Source organism: Lutra lutra, chromosome 5, assembly GCF_902655055.1.
Source record: "Lutra lutra chromosome 5, mLutLut1.2, whole genome shotgun sequence".
In the NCBI taxonomy this organism is placed as follows: Eukaryota; Metazoa; Chordata; class Mammalia; order Carnivora; family Mustelidae; genus Lutra; species Lutra lutra.
Genome location: NC_062282.1, coordinates 11,972,131 through 11,988,430, shown reverse-complemented (window position 1 = coordinate 11,988,430; position 16,300 = coordinate 11,972,131). Strand labels below are relative to the sequence as shown.

The 16,300-nt window shown below is 50.2% G+C and overlaps 1 protein-coding gene across 1 annotated transcript in view; it reads left to right on the top strand.

Annotated features, from left to right (window-relative positions):
* ANKH (ANKH inorganic pyrophosphate transport regulator) overlaps positions 1-16,300 on the top strand; it is a 131,361-nt gene that overhangs the window by 84,330 nt on the left and 30,731 nt on the right. Inside the window, exons 4-7 of the mRNA XM_047730636.1 lie at positions 1,908-1,991; positions 8,822-8,992; positions 10,656-10,790; positions 12,846-12,938. Coding sequence (XP_047586592.1) covers positions 1,908-1,991; positions 8,822-8,992; positions 10,656-10,790; positions 12,846-12,938 — 483 coding nt within the window. The remainder of the gene's footprint in view (positions 1-1,907; positions 1,992-8,821; positions 8,993-10,655; positions 10,791-12,845; positions 12,939-16,300) is intronic.

Here is a 16,300-nt window from a genome sequence, read left to right as displayed (position 1 = left end):
TATATATGTATACACACACACACACACACACACACACATACACATCTTCAGTAATGTCCAATGCTGGGATATAAACCTCTTCTTTGGGTTCCATTTTAAATTATTTTGGGGGGGAGACTTAAAAATATGTTCATCTGTACAGTTTTTCAGTGCCGCGCCCCTCAAGTTTCACATACTGTAGATGCGTGAGGTAAATGGGCATCCACAGTGAGGTGAGGCCAAGCCCCACATCTTTGGAGGAATGAGCCAAGGTCAACTACGTGTGGTCCACCTTCTCCGATGGTATTAGGAGTGCTATACCGCCTGCAGTTAGCTTATGGACGTGGCCTCATGGAATCTCTGACCGTTTCCCACCAGTTTGCACGGTGACCTTGAACTCACAGTTTTCACACCAAGGCTCTGATTGTCAGTTGGTATGGCGGCAGCACCGGTGGGAGAATTGGGCCATCGGAGCACTGGTACCTGGATTTTCTTTTTCTTACTTATCACCAAGTAAGAAATTTACTCTGTATTTACCCTGGCAGTTGACACGTACTCCAAAAAAAAAAAAAAAAAGACAAAGAGGCTGGATTTCCTAGAACTGGATTCCCTAACGGTGCCCCAAGCTGACCTAAGGGGGCCCCATAGTACTTGGAATCAGGAAACAGTAGAAGCCCAACTTCCTAGACAGAGGCCCAATACTGCTCTGAGGCCTGCCCCTCATCTGTATGGGGGCTCTGTGGACACACAGAAGAATTACGGTGATACGTGAATTCAGGGACTCGGGACTAAAAGTGAATCCGTGTGCCCTATGTTCCATTTCCCTTCAGCTGTATTTCTTTGCTGTGAGAGAGTTTCTAAAACTCAGCATAACACCAGAACATTGGGGATTAACACCTTTTACTTTCCTGTTTCATCATCAACGGCCCCCAAAGACCCAGCAGTAAGAGACCGTTCGTGAAAAACAAAATAATGAACATTGATTAAAAAGCCAGGTCATCTTCCCAGGCACACACCCCTGCACACCTACACCTGGTTAGAGAGGGAATATTTGAAAACCACAAAGCTTATCATCCCGATGGCTTCGGTCAACCAAGGGGGCCCACAAGCCACTGTTTGCAAATGTTATCGACAATTGGCGTCTCTTTCCACGTCTAGCACCTCGAGACCTGTGAGCTGAGGGAGGAAGTAGATGGGACAGCTACTGTACAGAGTCCCGACACAGACCTCGGGAATAAATCGTATTTGTCTGATGGCGAGAAGCTCGCACGAAATGTTACTGCCGTGTCGGTCCGCATTGGCCTTTCCGGGTCAGAAGGGTGATGCTCACACAGATTCTGCCTTGGACTTCAGACCTCCAAACTCACCGGCCCCCCCGGGCTTTCCATCATCTGCTCCCCCCGAGAACCTTCCTCTTCATCTCCCTCAGAGGCAAAGTGTCAGATCAGATCCTGCCCCAACTTGAAGAGAAGGAAAGAGTAGAGCCCTCATGGTTTGATGAGAACCTATAATGACTGTAATAACTCAGAACCGAACTGGAGCCCTCGTTATGACACGCCTCGCAGAGGGTGAATGTTTCTGCCTTGTCATTCCGGCTGCCCCAGAGAGAGAGGGTGTTTCCTCCGTTCTTGGTATCCATCTAGCTTCCCTGCCAGGAAAGCTAGTGAGTGCCCTGGTCTGCCTTTTCACCTGTACTAAGTAAATCCTGTGCAGTCACTGATTCCACTTAGAAATCTAACGCGGACCTAGCCACCAGGCCAAGTTATGGTCATTTGACCAACGGAAGGTTTGTCCTGTGCTCCGAAGGTTCTGGGGTGGGGGTGGCGGGTTGTAAAAGTCTATTTCCTGGTTGCCCAGTAAATCCTAACAGCCAGAAGTCATCCGATCCCAACGGTGTCTCTCATGCCAAATTCTGTTCATCCCGGCAGGCGTGGACCCATGCTGGCATTCTCCTCAAACACAAATACAGTTTCCTGGTGGGATGTGCCTCGATCTCCGATGTCATCGCTCAGGTAAGTACGGTCTATGTGTCCGTTGGAGCTCCCCGGAGCCCCCTCCTGCCTCGCTGACGTGCATTCCCTCTGAGGGGCCTTCCTGCCTTACTCCCGCCGAACGTGGACGTCAGGGAAGGTGTGTTGAACAAGTGGGAGCATGAGACCTCTTGTAGGAGACGCATGTCTAACCCTGCGAGAAGGAGGGTGGTGGGAATTGACATTCAGCGTCAGATGTGTGGGCCCTTAGGCTTACAGATCTCGCCTGTGAAATGACCATCGGGTCCCAGCACACGTGTCTGGTGGTCAGTGGGTCACAGCTGGGGGCACAGTTGGTCCTCCGTGTGGCCTCCCAATACATGGTCTGTCCCTTGGCTCTAGAGGGAGCTCTTGGGAATTCTTCTTCCATGTTGTTTCTCGTGTAGATGCCACACATGGCTGCCATTCATGCGTCATTAGCCCACATTTCACAAGAGCCAGGAGGCTGGACGCGCTCTGAGAAGGCGGCCGACGTTGCCCTTTCTGTGGAGCCCGGCTCTGGCACCAGCCCCAGCTCTCCACGTTACTTCCTTTCTTCTGCCACTCAGGATACTGCATGAAAAATTTCAGCAGAAAATTAGGTTTAATTCCCGTAATCTATAAATTAGCCCTAGTTCCTACAATCAGGGGTTCGGGAGAACCGTTTCTTCACAGAGGAGGGGGGATGGGCTGGTTTTTAAGCTCCTTTTCCAGTTCTCAGTTCCATTCTATGAGCATTTCCATGCATTTCTGCCTGGTTTCCCCCCATCATACAAGCTAGTCTGGTGGCCACCTTTTTGAAATAATCTACTGTCAAACCATTAGTACCTCCCTAAAGACCAACAATTACATTTCCAAATTAATTGCGTTTACTCCAAGAATCACTATTGAAAGTAATTTAAATTAATTCCTGTTAACACTGTGTGTGTGTGTGTGTGTGTGTGTGTGTGTGTTTGCTCACACATGCGTATGCCTGGACACTCGCTCACGTCCTCTCTGGATATAGTTTTGTTAATTTTCTTTGTGAGTTATTAGAGATTTTTGTCCTGATCTTACTTTTATTCATCCTCTGAGAGATTAACTAAACTGCCTTATTCACTCTAATCAGTTAATTTGAAATTAAGACCGCACCTCTCTTTTCCAACATTGTATCAGCACTCAGGAGATATTATAGATTGTGTGTTTTCTTAAGGGCAAACAAAGAAAACACAACTTCACTTTGCCGGAGATAAATATAGTGAGCATCTAGGAGTAGAAGGGAAAACCAGATCCCTGAAAAATGCTTTGCAGCACGCCTACGGCCATTTTCCTTCTCAGTTTGAAACCCCGTCCTGGCCGGTGCCTGCTGGGAGGGCTCGTAGTGCAGAATGATCAGATCTGGTTGGGAAGAGAGACGGGAGATTGGATTCAGATGCCATCTGGCCCCGAGCTATTCCTGGTGAAGTAGTTATTTTAAACCTTGTAGTTTGAAAGTTTGGAGGAATAAATGGCGATGTTCGTTCCTAAGTCTTTTATTACCCCTGCTCCCCCACCCCAGTTTTAGTCCTCTGTTTCTTGAAAGCATTTTGTTAAATACTGAATTTGTGAGTAGATAGGTCTCGGGCAAAGTCCTCTGCAAATACCACCTTGGCATAGAGAGATAGCAAGTTATCGCCAATGGTAAAATGAAAGTAGCTTATAATGCCTAGCCTTTAAGTGGCAACTCCCATTTTTTTAAGGGTTTACTATGCTGGGATGCCTGAGTGGTTCGGTCAGTTGAGTGTCTGACTCTTGGTTTCAGCCCAGATCTTGATCTCAGGGTCGTGGGATCGAGCCCAGCCTTGGGCTCTGCTTGTCCCTCTGCCTCTCCTCCAGCTCTTGCCTGCTCCTCTCTCTCTCAAATAAATAAATACATCAAATCTTTAAAAAAAATTTTACTAAGCTAATTGATCTCTCACCATAGTACAAGAAAGCTCTCTTGGTTTGGTTTAAAACCATGCAATAATGCTTTTCTATGCCACCATTACTGTCAATAACGCTATGTTCTAGGGGCACCTGGGTGGCTCAGTCGGTTAAGAATCTGCCTTCGACTCAGGTCATGATCCCAGAGTCCTGGGATCGAGCCCTGCATGGGGCTCCTTGCTTGGCAGGGAGCCAGCTTCTCCATCTTCTTCTTCCTCTGCTGCTCCCCCTGCTCGTGCTCCCTCTCTCACTCTGTCAAATAAACAAAACCTTTAAAAATAAAATAGTGCTACATTCCAATATATTGCCAAAGAATTTATGAAGAATATTGCTGTTTCTGTTGTATTTCACAATCACCTGGTCAATATTTGCTCAGCATCAGCAGGAGCGATCTCAGGGCGTTGCTGGATCTTACTGGGACCTCCTGTCCTAGCCCTTGCCTCCTGACTCAGCCCAGCGCCCCGAGACGGGAGGCCACCCTCCCAGCTCAGCAGCGTTGCTGCAGTCCTGTCAGTCCCTTGGCTCCCTGTCTTTTCACCTTAGCCTCCTGGCAAGGCCGCACTCCTGAATCCCCCTGCAATACACCTTTCACCACCTGCACCCAGAAAGTCAAGCAGCTGATGGAACCATGAATCCACGCTCATCACTCACCGCAGCTGACCCAGTAGCTTCGTCAGAGGGTCCCTCCGCTCCTCCCTCTTCCCAGTAGACGAGCTCCCTTCCCACTTCCACGAGAAAGTTGAAGCCACTGAATTCTTCACCTTCTGGCCACCAGACCTACAAGCCTGCCTCCAAACCCTACGTCATCTGCGTTTTCCCCACATTCTGGGAAACGAGGCGCCCCCCCTTCTCTGGTCCAGAACCGCGGCTTCCACCTGAGCTTTCTCAAGAATGGGGTCCAGCCGGCTCTCTCGACCTGTTGTCTCTCCCCTGGGTCATTTCTCCTGACACGTGAACGTGCTCACCCACCTGCCGTTTTAACACAACCACAAGGACAGCTTTTTCGTGCTCCCGTGTGCCGCTCGGGCTCCAGTTCTGTTACTTCCCAGCCAGACTTTCAGGAAGGGGGTTTTTGCTCACTGTCTCCATTTCTTTTCTACTTCTGTCCTTTTACCACCTCCCAAGTTGGCTCCCCGGGGGGGTGGGGGGGAGGTCTTGCCAATGACCTCTGTGTCACTTGATCCACAGGACGGTTCCATCAACTTTCTGGCCGTCTCTTCACTCCCTTCACTGCTCCCTCCTGCGCAAAACGCGGCCTCGCTCTGGAACTCAGCACTGCTCTGTCTCCTCCTCCTGGAGGCCCCTTCTCTCCAGATGTGAAGATGTGGACGTTCCTCGAGGCTTTCTCTCTCCTTGCTGTGTTCTGTTGGAGAAGAACCTAATTCACACCCTAGGTCTGTACCATCTCTAACAGGACCAACGATTCCCGAATCAGCCGTGCCCTGTCCTCTGAGCGCCAGACAACATATCTAAACGCCTGTCGGATCCTCGGCGCCCCCCCCCCCTAAGCAGGGGCACCGAGGATACCTTCACACCTTCTCTATCAAGTGTTTCAGTTTTGAGCAAACCGGTGGCACTGTCATCGGGTCAGAAGCCCATCTTCTTCATCACCAGGCCTTTTCGATTTTAATCCCAGGTGTATCTTTGATGTGCCCTCTTCTCCCCATTTCTGCCCCCCTCGCCCAGGTCTGAAGGAGCCCCCGTCCCGCCCAGACCACTAGAGAGGTCTCCTGACTGGCCTCTGCTCTGGCCCGCCCCTCCTTCTTTCCTTCCTGACCCCCCTCTGCGGCCACAGTGATCTCTTCTCTTGGAAATTCTGGCCACGCTGCTCAGAAGCTGCTTTAAACATTGCTTCCCGGGGTTCCTGGGATAAACAGTCAAAATCCGGGTCATGGCGACAACGTTCAAGACCCTTGGACCGTGCTTCCTCGCCGGCCTGGCACTCTTTCTCTCGTCCCCTCGCTCCTGCTACCCCCACCACGGACACGCCATTTAGGGCCCTGGTGTGGCAGAGGACCCTTTCATGGGGCTCTTTGCTTCGGCCCCTCTGCCAGGAGGACTTGCTCTGCCTCACGTCCTCGTACCTGCCACGGACTCCTGCCACTCCTGCCACACCCAGCTGAGGCTGCAGGTCTCGATTCAGGTGGCACCCAAGGGGATGCCCTCCCTCGAAGCAGCCGGGCCATCCCAGCAAAGCCTTGCTGCCTCCACCCCCGCAGTGGACACTCCTCAGCGTCCCTGTCTGGTTCACGTCCCCACTCCTGCACTGGACTGTCAGCTCCCGGAGGAGAGTCTGCGACGATCTTGTTTATCTCTGGGCTCTCGGGCACTGCAAACGGGGCCTGTGCAGAACAGACTCTCCTGGGGAAAATCCTTACCAAGGAGAGTAGGTTCCTGCTCGGAAAATAACCTGATGTTTCTGGTGGTAATATCAAATTCAACATCATAATTCTGGACTGAAATGCAGAAGACCCCATGTTATTTTTTATTGATGAGTAGTACAGTCCACAGTGATGATGGAAGCTCTGTGATGGGTGCTGGGCCTCACGGCATCGAGCTGTTAAATGGGGAGCTGGGTGAGAGCCACTGGCCCAGGCATCCCCTCCCTCGGTCCTGCATAGCCCACCCCATTCTTGTCATCACCACACTTACTTCTCTTTGGCTCGTGTCCCCTTTCCTTCTTAACCACATCCTCCTCCGTGGTCCTGCCCAGCAGCCATCCTGACGGCTCTGGGAGCCTTCCTGGATGTGGAAGTAGAGGACTCAGTCCTCACGTATTCCTTTCTTGTACAGCGAGTGTTCAGTCTCTATGCACAGTCGTCATTGTTCCCACTGTGGGTTTCTGTGTGCCGAATGGTCAGCTTGCTGAGACACTCGACAAACGGTCAGCTTGCTGAGACACTCGACAAACGGTCAGCTTGCTGAGACACTCAAGCGGGAGTTTGCCTGGGGCTCCATCGGGCCCTTCTGAGGCATTAGAGACGTCCCCCACACGTCTGGGCCCCATCACAGAACTCCCAGTCCTCCGTTCCTAATACTGTGTGTCCCTAGCGAGGCTTCCCAGGTTGTGTCCACATCTTCAGTGGGCATTTTCTACTTGTCCCACTTGAAAGGAACAGGCACGGGGCCAGTTAGGGGCATCTTGACTTCATCCGTGGGCTCCACTGCATTTTTGGGGAACAGGAGCGGGAGTGTGAGCGCCACCCCAACTGGTGTCTGCTCACGTCGTTGGTGCAGCTGCAGCCTGGTTGTGTCCACGCGGCCAAGCCATGCCTGAGGTTCCCGGTCCGAATCGGCCTCGTGTACTGGGTTCGAGAATGACAGCTGGCATAAGCAGCCCACACTGCAAACAAACCACCTCCAGCATCTGATACTTTCACCGCGCTCACAAGTCTGTATAACCCTGCTGTTCTCTGTTCCCTCCAGCAACTGAATGCACTCATCCAGCTCATCATGCTCAGTCTCCAGCTTCCTTTTTAACTTTCTGTCATCGCCAATTCCTTGGGGACTGCAGTGATGGGGATAAGTCTCATGGGTCAGGACCACTCCGTGGTGGTGTGTTTTGCATGCCTGTTGTTCCGTGGATATTTGGCCATTAACGTCACGGTTAGCTCACAGCCACCTGGCCAGCTCAGACAGAGGAGGATGCAGCTCTTGATCTCGGGATTGTAGGTTCAAGCCCCACATTAGGTGTGGAGATGCTTAAAAATAAAATCTTTTTTATAAAGTCAGTGGAACTCCAGAATAGTGTCCCCCCTCCCCATTAGTTAATTTTTGTGGTCTTCCATCTTCAGTGGTTTTCTGAATGTGTGAATCCCCGGATGGCTCTGGACAGAGGCTGGGCTGCTCCTCGGACTTTTTTTTTTTTTTTTTAAGATTTTATTTATTTATTTGACAGAGATCACAAGTAGGCAGAGAAGCAGGCAGATAGAGAGATAGGAGGAAGCAGACTCCCCGCCGAGCAGAGAGCCCGATGCGGGCTCGATCCCAGGACCCCGGGATCACGACCCAAGCCGAAGGCAGAGGCCCTAACCCACTGAACCCCCAGACGCCCCACCTTGGACTTTTATAGACAGGAAAGCTAAATACTTGTTAAATATTTTTAGAGATCATACAGTCAGTAGAGATTAATACTTTATTATTTTAATTTCTCCTGACTCTATTTTTTCGAACTCTTCCACTTTTTAAGTTAGTATTTTAAACTTTAATTGACTTTGTTTTGTAACAATTGACACTGGTGCTTTTCACAGCATTTTTAGCAAACTTCATCTTACAATGTTAATGTCTATTTTTCGTATATGTTGCTGATCACCACTACTTTTTCCTTGTGGACTTGGGGCCTTCGTTGTGGATTATATGTGCGTGTCAGGATCCAGGCTCAAGAGGGCAAACCTCTACCACATCTTTGGGGGTCTGGGGAACAAAGTGTCTAGATGTTTTGTAATGAGATCGTAACCAGATATATCATTGCCTTAAAGAGTCTTAGAGAGGGCCGCTTGGGTGGCTCAGTGTGTTAAGCGTCTGCCTCTGGCTCAGGTGATGATCCCGGGGTCCTGGGACTGAGCCCGCATTGAGCTCCCTGCTAATTGGGGAGCCTGCTTCTCCCTCCCTCTCTGCCTGCTGCTCCCCCTGCTTGTGCCCTTTCTCTCTCTGTCAAATAAACAAAATCTTAAAAAAAAAAATAGAAGAGTCTTGGAGGGGAATGTAGCAAAGCGATTGGTGCTCTTTCCCTGAGGACACACGGAGCCCCAGCCCCAGCTCCTGTCCTCCCATCAGCATCGAGATTTCCACTCGGACGTCCACCTCGTCAGGGTGCCAGCAGCCAGCCTGCACGCCCGCCGATGGGTCCTGTCATCTCCCCTCGGACATGTCCTTGTTTTCCCGCCCTCCAGGTCGTGTTTGTCGCCATCTTACTGCACAGTCACCTGGAATGCAGAGAGCCTCTGCTCATCCCCATCCTGTCCTTGTACATGGGCGCCCTCGTGCGCTGTACCACCCTGTGCCTGGGCTACTACAAGAACATCCACGACATCATCCCCGACCGGAGCGGACCGGAGCTGGGGGTACGGCCTGTCTGTGCATCGGGGATGGCCCTCTGGGAAATGGGAGACCCGTATACAAGCCCGTGCCCTGAGATGTCCAGCGCCAGGGCACATCCGGAGGCAGACATGGAGTGGGGGGTGAATGGCCTTGCGAGACGTCACGGTGCAGCCTCCTTGTTTGCGTATAGGGAAACTGAGGCACAGTGGGTCAGGTCAGGCTGAGGAGTAGATATGGCAGTTTTGGTTCTTCATACCCTCTGTTGTCAAAAGTAAGTCGTTCTGTGTATTCATCAACCAGGAGCTGGGGGCCCACAGCTCCCATTTAACCTTGCATTTGGGTAATTTCTGAGTTCACAGCAGGACCCCAGGCTTTGTTTGTACTTTATACTTTCCACCCTGGCCAGACACGGTCACTCATTCGGGCGTCTCCTGTGGCATGAGCAGAGAGTGTAGCCACCATGGGCAGCACAGAAGTATGGTCTCTGCCCTCAAGCAGCTGCATTACGTCCCATCCCGTAGATGAGAGCGACACAAAAGCAACAGTTAGATGGGAGCCCAGACAGCACACAGGATACAAGAGCCCTGGAGCGCAAGAAGGGAAGACAGTGATGGGGTCTCAGAAGCTCCCCCACCTCCTGGAAGGTGACAGAAGTGGAGTCAGATGCCAGCAGGGTATAAGCCTCCCGAGCACTGTTTCAGCATCAGTGCAAGCAGGTTCTGACATGTATATGCTGATCCCTCCCATTGGTACCAGACATCCCTGGGCTTGGTTTCCGTCTAGCTGTGGGGCCGATATGCACGAGTCCACGCAGCCCCGAAGAAGACCCCACACTCCACCCTCTGATCCCACCTTAGCACAGCTTACTCTTGGCATGTCAGAACAATAACTATTGACCACTTACCTCGATCCGAGGCGGGCCGTCAATAAAGTCTGATCTAGTTGTTTCCGTCACTAGGACACCCACATCAAAAGGGTCTCGATGGTAACAATCCATCTCTGAACCCTGAGCCGCCAGCAAGGGAGATAAAAGTGGCTGGCATGGTTCCACGATGTGACTCTTACCCTCTGAAGAATCAAAACCGAAGTTAAATCATGAAAGCCAGCCTTTAAAGATTGCACACCTTTTGGTTTTGTAGAATTCTCAATAAATCACCTTTTCTTGACCATGCTTTCATTTTTATGCTTCTGAACATTCACGTGACTTCTGTCAGAGCTTTCAGAATAAGAACCTTGGTAATAGATTTATACCTCAATAATTAGGCACATTTGTGACCCGACTGGTTACAGAAATAAATTATAGTAATTTTTTTTTCACTTCTGAGAGTTAAGTTCAGTTTGGTGATTAAAACAAAAACCAATTTCCAGCCTGTTTTCCAGGCCATGGAATTGCGTTCTTTCTGGGTTAGAAGTGCCCTGTTTGGAAAATAGTGATTTGGATCCATCAAACTTAAACGTGTGCTTTGATTTCACGGTAAATTGCCCGCTGTCTGACTTAATTTCTAATAACACTGTACGTTTTATTTTAATTTGAATTGGCTTGGCTACAGAGGCTTTCCTTGTATTATTTTTAAGTACAATGAATTGACTCATTATTGACATCAAAAGGAAAAGCTTGGCTCCAAATTGTTTTTTCTGTTCTGTTTCTAGAATGTAGTGAATTTGTATCTCCATTTCTTGACACAGGGAGATGCAACCATAAGAAAGATGCTGAGCTTCTGGTGGCCTTTGGCGCTCATCTTGGCCACACAGAGGATCAGTAGGCCAATCGTCAACCTCTTTGTTTCCCGGGACCTTGGTGGTAGTTCCGCAGCTACTGAGGTAGGGTGGTTTCTAGGGATGGGGGCACTTGTAGTCACCTTTTAAAGAATGGGGGTGGGGGGTAGGGAAGTGGACACAGACTTGTTTCTGATTCATCTGGAGAGCTCAGGTAATTCTGTGGTATTATAATGGATGACCCATTCACACTCAGAACCAAGAGGCTCTTAGAATCGTGGGACTGTTTACTTCTATGAATATGGAAGAAAACATCTCCTTCATCCTTCTTGTTGACCATATCTGAGCATGGGTGCAAAACTAGCAAGAAGCCGGGCTGGTCGAGGAATCCAGATTTTTCTGACTCCTATCCAGTGGCCTTTCCATTTTCCTGTGGAGTCAGCATGATGCCAACATTGTGGTGGCCAGAGACCACGGACTCTGCCGTGTAGCAGCAGACATGACCAGGCCCAGACCGTGAGGCCGGGGCCTCCATTCCGACCCAGCCCGCTCTCACCTGTTCCTGCCCCACCTTCCTGCAGTACCCCCCTCCCCCCACACCCCGGGCCCATCATGGCTATCTGAGCTCTTTGGCAGTCCGCCCTCCCGCAAATGAGGATCTCCATTATTTACTCACTTGCAGCTCAAGAAATTTATCTGGAAACTGGCAGCTACTCCAAAGAAAGAGTTGAATCATTTTTTCCATCTTTCAAGTATGGTATGAACAAATCAAGTTACTTCATTGTCTCCTCCTCCGCTGCCCTCTGGAGACTTGATTCTGTCTCTGGAACTGCTGATCCTTCAGGAAGGCTGGTGGCTGCTCATTAGGGCCTTCTCTTTCCACGTCGCCCTTGAATGCGCCGTCGGCGTGTCTCCAGCCTGGGATCTCCTGCCAGTTTCCATGTCCTGGGAAGCAGCTCATGTGGGCTTGGAAAGGGACGCACATAAATCACAAGCAGGACGCTTTCTCCTGCCTCACTTTGTTCTTGGACTTTGTGTTTTGGATCACAAAGGTCATCTTGGGTGGCTCTTACAACCTAACAGCTTTTTCAGTTAACACCAACAGTTTAAGTTGCTCAGAAAAAAAGTATGTGACCCCCATCACTTGTGTGCCGGAATTCCATCTTCCCCTTTGAAAAAAAAGAAAAGAAAAACCAAGGTAAATGACCTCAGTGGCATAGAGACGCAGCGTGTAGGGTACAGAACAGACGTGTATTGACCATCTACTGCATGTCTGCCACTTATGCACATTTCATGGACTCCCAGCAAACCTTTGTGATGGATCTCATCATTCCCATGGTTCTCCTGGAGGAACAGAAAGGGAGGTCTGAGAGAGTCCCTGCTTCACACAGCTGGAAGGTGACCAAGGGAAGGTTTGGGTCCACACAGTAGTGTCTTCGCCCAGCTGGAGACTTACCCCATGTTCCAGGCATGACTGTAATGTTAATGAAAATAGATGAAGCCTGTACTTCTCCTTTACTAGCTAGTTAGAGTTGAACTCTGCCAAAATGTAGGGTTTGATGCTTTGTTTTCACTCTCCTTCCTTTTCATTTTCATGGAAGGATATGTTTGGTTTCCACAAGAAATATTTCTTTAGTTTTCTTAAATTAAAAATCAAAATTGGGCTATTCTGGCCGGACAGATTAAAAGTAAGTTGAGTCGGAAGGAGAAAACCATAAAGCCACCAACTAGCGCCTACTTCCGGCCACCCAGAAGGACAGGATGGAGGCATAGACTTGGACCCTAAGCAAAGACTATCTGGAGAGCAGAAAGAGCTCAAAATTGCATTTTGGGACTCCAGAACTGGGCTAGACTGGAGGGCTCCATTTGGCTCAATGGAAAGAGCAAAGGTCCCTGGTCTGGTGGGCCTGGGTTCAAATAGTAGCTTGTCCAGCCAACGCCCAGGCTCGCAATCCCACTCCCATCTGTGGTCGCAGTGGAGCATCTGTCTCTCCCCGTTCCCCCAGTCCCGCCTATGGCTGGCCAGCGCCTCTCACCCAGTGTGGAGTGATCCGTCTGTGGTGGCCGCACTGAGACCGCTCCCTCTGGCCCGTGGCAAGAGCAGCTACTGGAGATGCTCTCTGGGACGCCGACACTAACGGCTGGCTCCTTCTCTTGTAGGCAGTGGCAATTTTGACAGCCACATACCCTGTGGGTCACATGCCATATGGCTGGTTGACGGAAATCCGTGCTGTCTACCCGGCTTTTGACAAGGTGAGCACCTGTACGGCGCGGTGTCTGAAACCCTGTCTTTAAAATTAGCCTTTGATAGACAGGCATCTCCGATGAAGAACACTCTGGTATTTCCCAGTCTCACCTCCCTCTGTAAGGTGAACGTGGTGTGGGGGGTGTCAGGCATCATTATGAAATATTTCCCTCAGAAAATAACAGAAGTCGTGAAGCTTACTTTCATGCCAATCCTCTAATGTCCTCCAAACGATATTCACTTATAGGTAATTCTGATTAAGAAATTATTAAATTTTTTACAAAGGGAAAATATACTCTCAAAAAAGTTTATTACATTGGATTTTGTTTCTGTGGTGTTTTGTTTTGTTTTTTAATTAAACGAATGCTTTACTGACCTCATAGCAGATGTGAAGGTACAGACAGGATTGAGCCCTTGAGGTCCTAAGCTTCTGGCTGGGTGTCTTTCGGTATACGCAGTGTCCATGACCCCTGAAGCTGTTCGTGCAGTGGCCTGGGTCCAGGTTGCTTTGGATGCAGCGGACTTATTCCAGCTGAAAGCCTCTGTTAACCGCAGCTCTGTCCCCCACAGCTGCTTGCACACAACCCTTCAGGCTTGTAGCCTGTGGCTGGGTCAGCACTGTTCTACCAATCATTGAATTAATGTCTTTTTCATTAAAGCTTAATGACTTGAACCTTTAGACATTTATAGCAAAACATAAGCCCAAAGATAGTGTACAATTTTTTAAAAGATTTATTTGTTTATTTGAGAGAGAGAGAGAGAGCATGAGCGAACAGGAGGCAGGGGCAGAGGGAGAAGGAGAGAGAAACTCAAGCAGACTCTGTAGTGAGTACAGAGGTCAACATGGGGCTCGAACTCACAACCTGAGACCATGACCTGAGCCAAAACCAAGAGTCAGACACTTAACTGACTGTGCCACCTGGTGCCCCTAATACAATGTTTTAAAATGAAAAATAAGGGAGCGCCTGGGTGGCTCAGTCAATTAAGCGTCTGCCTTCGGCTCAGGTCATGATCTCAGGGTCCTGGGATCGAATCCCGCGTTGGGCTCCCTGCTCAGCAGGGAGTCTGCTTCTCCCCCTCCCTCTGCCCCTCCCCACTGCTTGTGCTCTCTCTCTCAAATAAAAAAATAAAATCGTTTTTAAAATACAGTGAAATGAAAACTAGGAAAGAAGCACACACCTGCACTTGTATTTTTCACACCAACCCTTTTGCCTTGAATTTCTGTAGAACCAGCTCAGAGCCATTGCTGGTAACATTTTATCTGATCCCAACAAGATCCCTAGGATGTAAGGAGAGGAGGCCTCTTTGCTAGGGACCCCAGCGGATGAGCTCTGGCCGCTCGGGCAGTGTAGGTTCTGGCTGGCTGAGGCTGGGCTCCCTCCGCGCCCCACTCCCACCCACTGCCAGACCTGAGTGGGCATCGAGAAGCCCGGGAAGCCCACAAAGCAAGGCCCAGCCACGGGCCGTAAGCTGCGCTCTCTCTTCACATGGCGTCCGGCTTCTCAAATGTGTGGTTGTCTGTGGGCTTCTGGAAGAGGGCACAGCCTGTGGCGTGGAGCCCCAGAGAGGTTTCCTCTGCACCTCTCACCCTGAGCCAGGGCACTCCCCAGCAGACTTTTCTCCTGGCGGTCCCTGTTTGTGTGAGTTTAACCCAGTCTATGAGCAGACGTTGCTGTTTTCCTTTTAAGGAACATGAATATAGAAGTAAATCCTAGAAAACCGAGATGGATATACGTCCTTTTGCTAAATTTCTAGCTCTTGGAGAATCAGATTATATAATAAACCTAGAGGAGAACAGCAGGTACTAAATATTAGAAACTCCTGGCTGGGAAAGTCTCATCTGGAATGTTTTTGGCTACCTTGAAATAATACCACTTAACAATAGCAATACAGCACTGTACGGTTTCACTGGGAGCATCCAAGGAAAACTTGGTTTTGTCCATGATCACAGGGGTTAGGTGCTGTGAAGCAATCCCTGTAGCGAGTGTACCTCTCGCCAGCAACTGCAGGCACTCCGAATCCTTCTGGAGCCTCCCTCTTTGTTTCCGGGCATTCCAGGGAGCGCCTCCGAGCCGTCCGTGTGAATGCTGTCTATTCACCCAAATCTGAGACACCTCTGTGCGGACTTGCGGAGTTGGCTGCATTGACAATGGAAATCCTAGCCTCTTTGTGCTTTCCAGAATAAGGGATTTGACATTTCTTGCATAACTTCTGACGGCTCTCGCTAAATATCCACTGGGAGCATTTTGCACTCGTACAAAATCTCTCTGACGTTCTGCAGTTATCATCTGCAGAAGAGTCTGCGTCTAAGCAGCATCAGGCAAACAAAACGAAACACGCTTGCCAATCTAACCATACATGCTCGTTTATTCCAACCCTGCTGCCAGAGATATGCGCTGTTTTTGAAATGAAAGCACACCTGGGGCTCTCTGGCACCCTGCTGTCCCACCATGGGTGACACAGGTGATGCACCAATGTCCCACCACAGGTGACATGTGGCACACCACTGTCCCACCACGGGTGACACGTGGGGCATGCCACTGTCCCACCACAGGTGACATGGCTGATGCACCAATGTCCCACCACAGGTGACATGTGGCACACCACTGTCCCGTCACAGGTGACATGTGTGGCACATGCCACTGTCCCACCACAGGTAACACATGTGGTACCCTGCTGTTCCATCACAGGTGACATGAGTGCTTTGAGGTTGTTGGATTCTTTGGGGTGAGCCCCCCCCAGGCATCTCTCTCGCGGGTCCCCCAGGGCCGGAGAGATGGAGAGATGCACCCACTGTGACTTGCACTTCACTGTAGCAGCCGAATCTGTTACTCAGAAAAGCAGATCCACTTTAGAGGCTGGACTTAGGAAAACATAGGCTCAACCAGACGTTTGTGCTGGAGGTATCATGGGGAAGGGACGTGAGAGATCTCCGGCAGCCTCCAAAGGAGAGGAACTGTCAGAGGCTCTTTTCCGAGTGGAACCTGTCTGCGCTCTGCCTCTGTGTCTTTTGTTCAGCGAGACGCAAGCCACGTGCTGGGGGCTGGCTTCTGTCGGTCACCTCTGGGACTGACTGGATCCGAATGGAGGTGGGGGGCTCTTTCCTCCACTGGTTTTCATGGCGAGGAACCAGACACTTGTCTGATCAGGTGGTGGGCATGCTTCACGGAGGCACTGGGATGGTCTCAGGAAGCCTCGGGAATACACAAGAGGACATTTGAGCTGTCCACACTCTTTGCTTAAAATTAAGCATTAACAGAGATGGGCACCTTCTCTACTCAAGAAAGATCGTGCTAAGTGGCAGGAGGGAAAGAGTAGGGTGAGGGGCACAATCCTTTATCCCAGAGAGCCAGTGCCTACCTCACAGGCT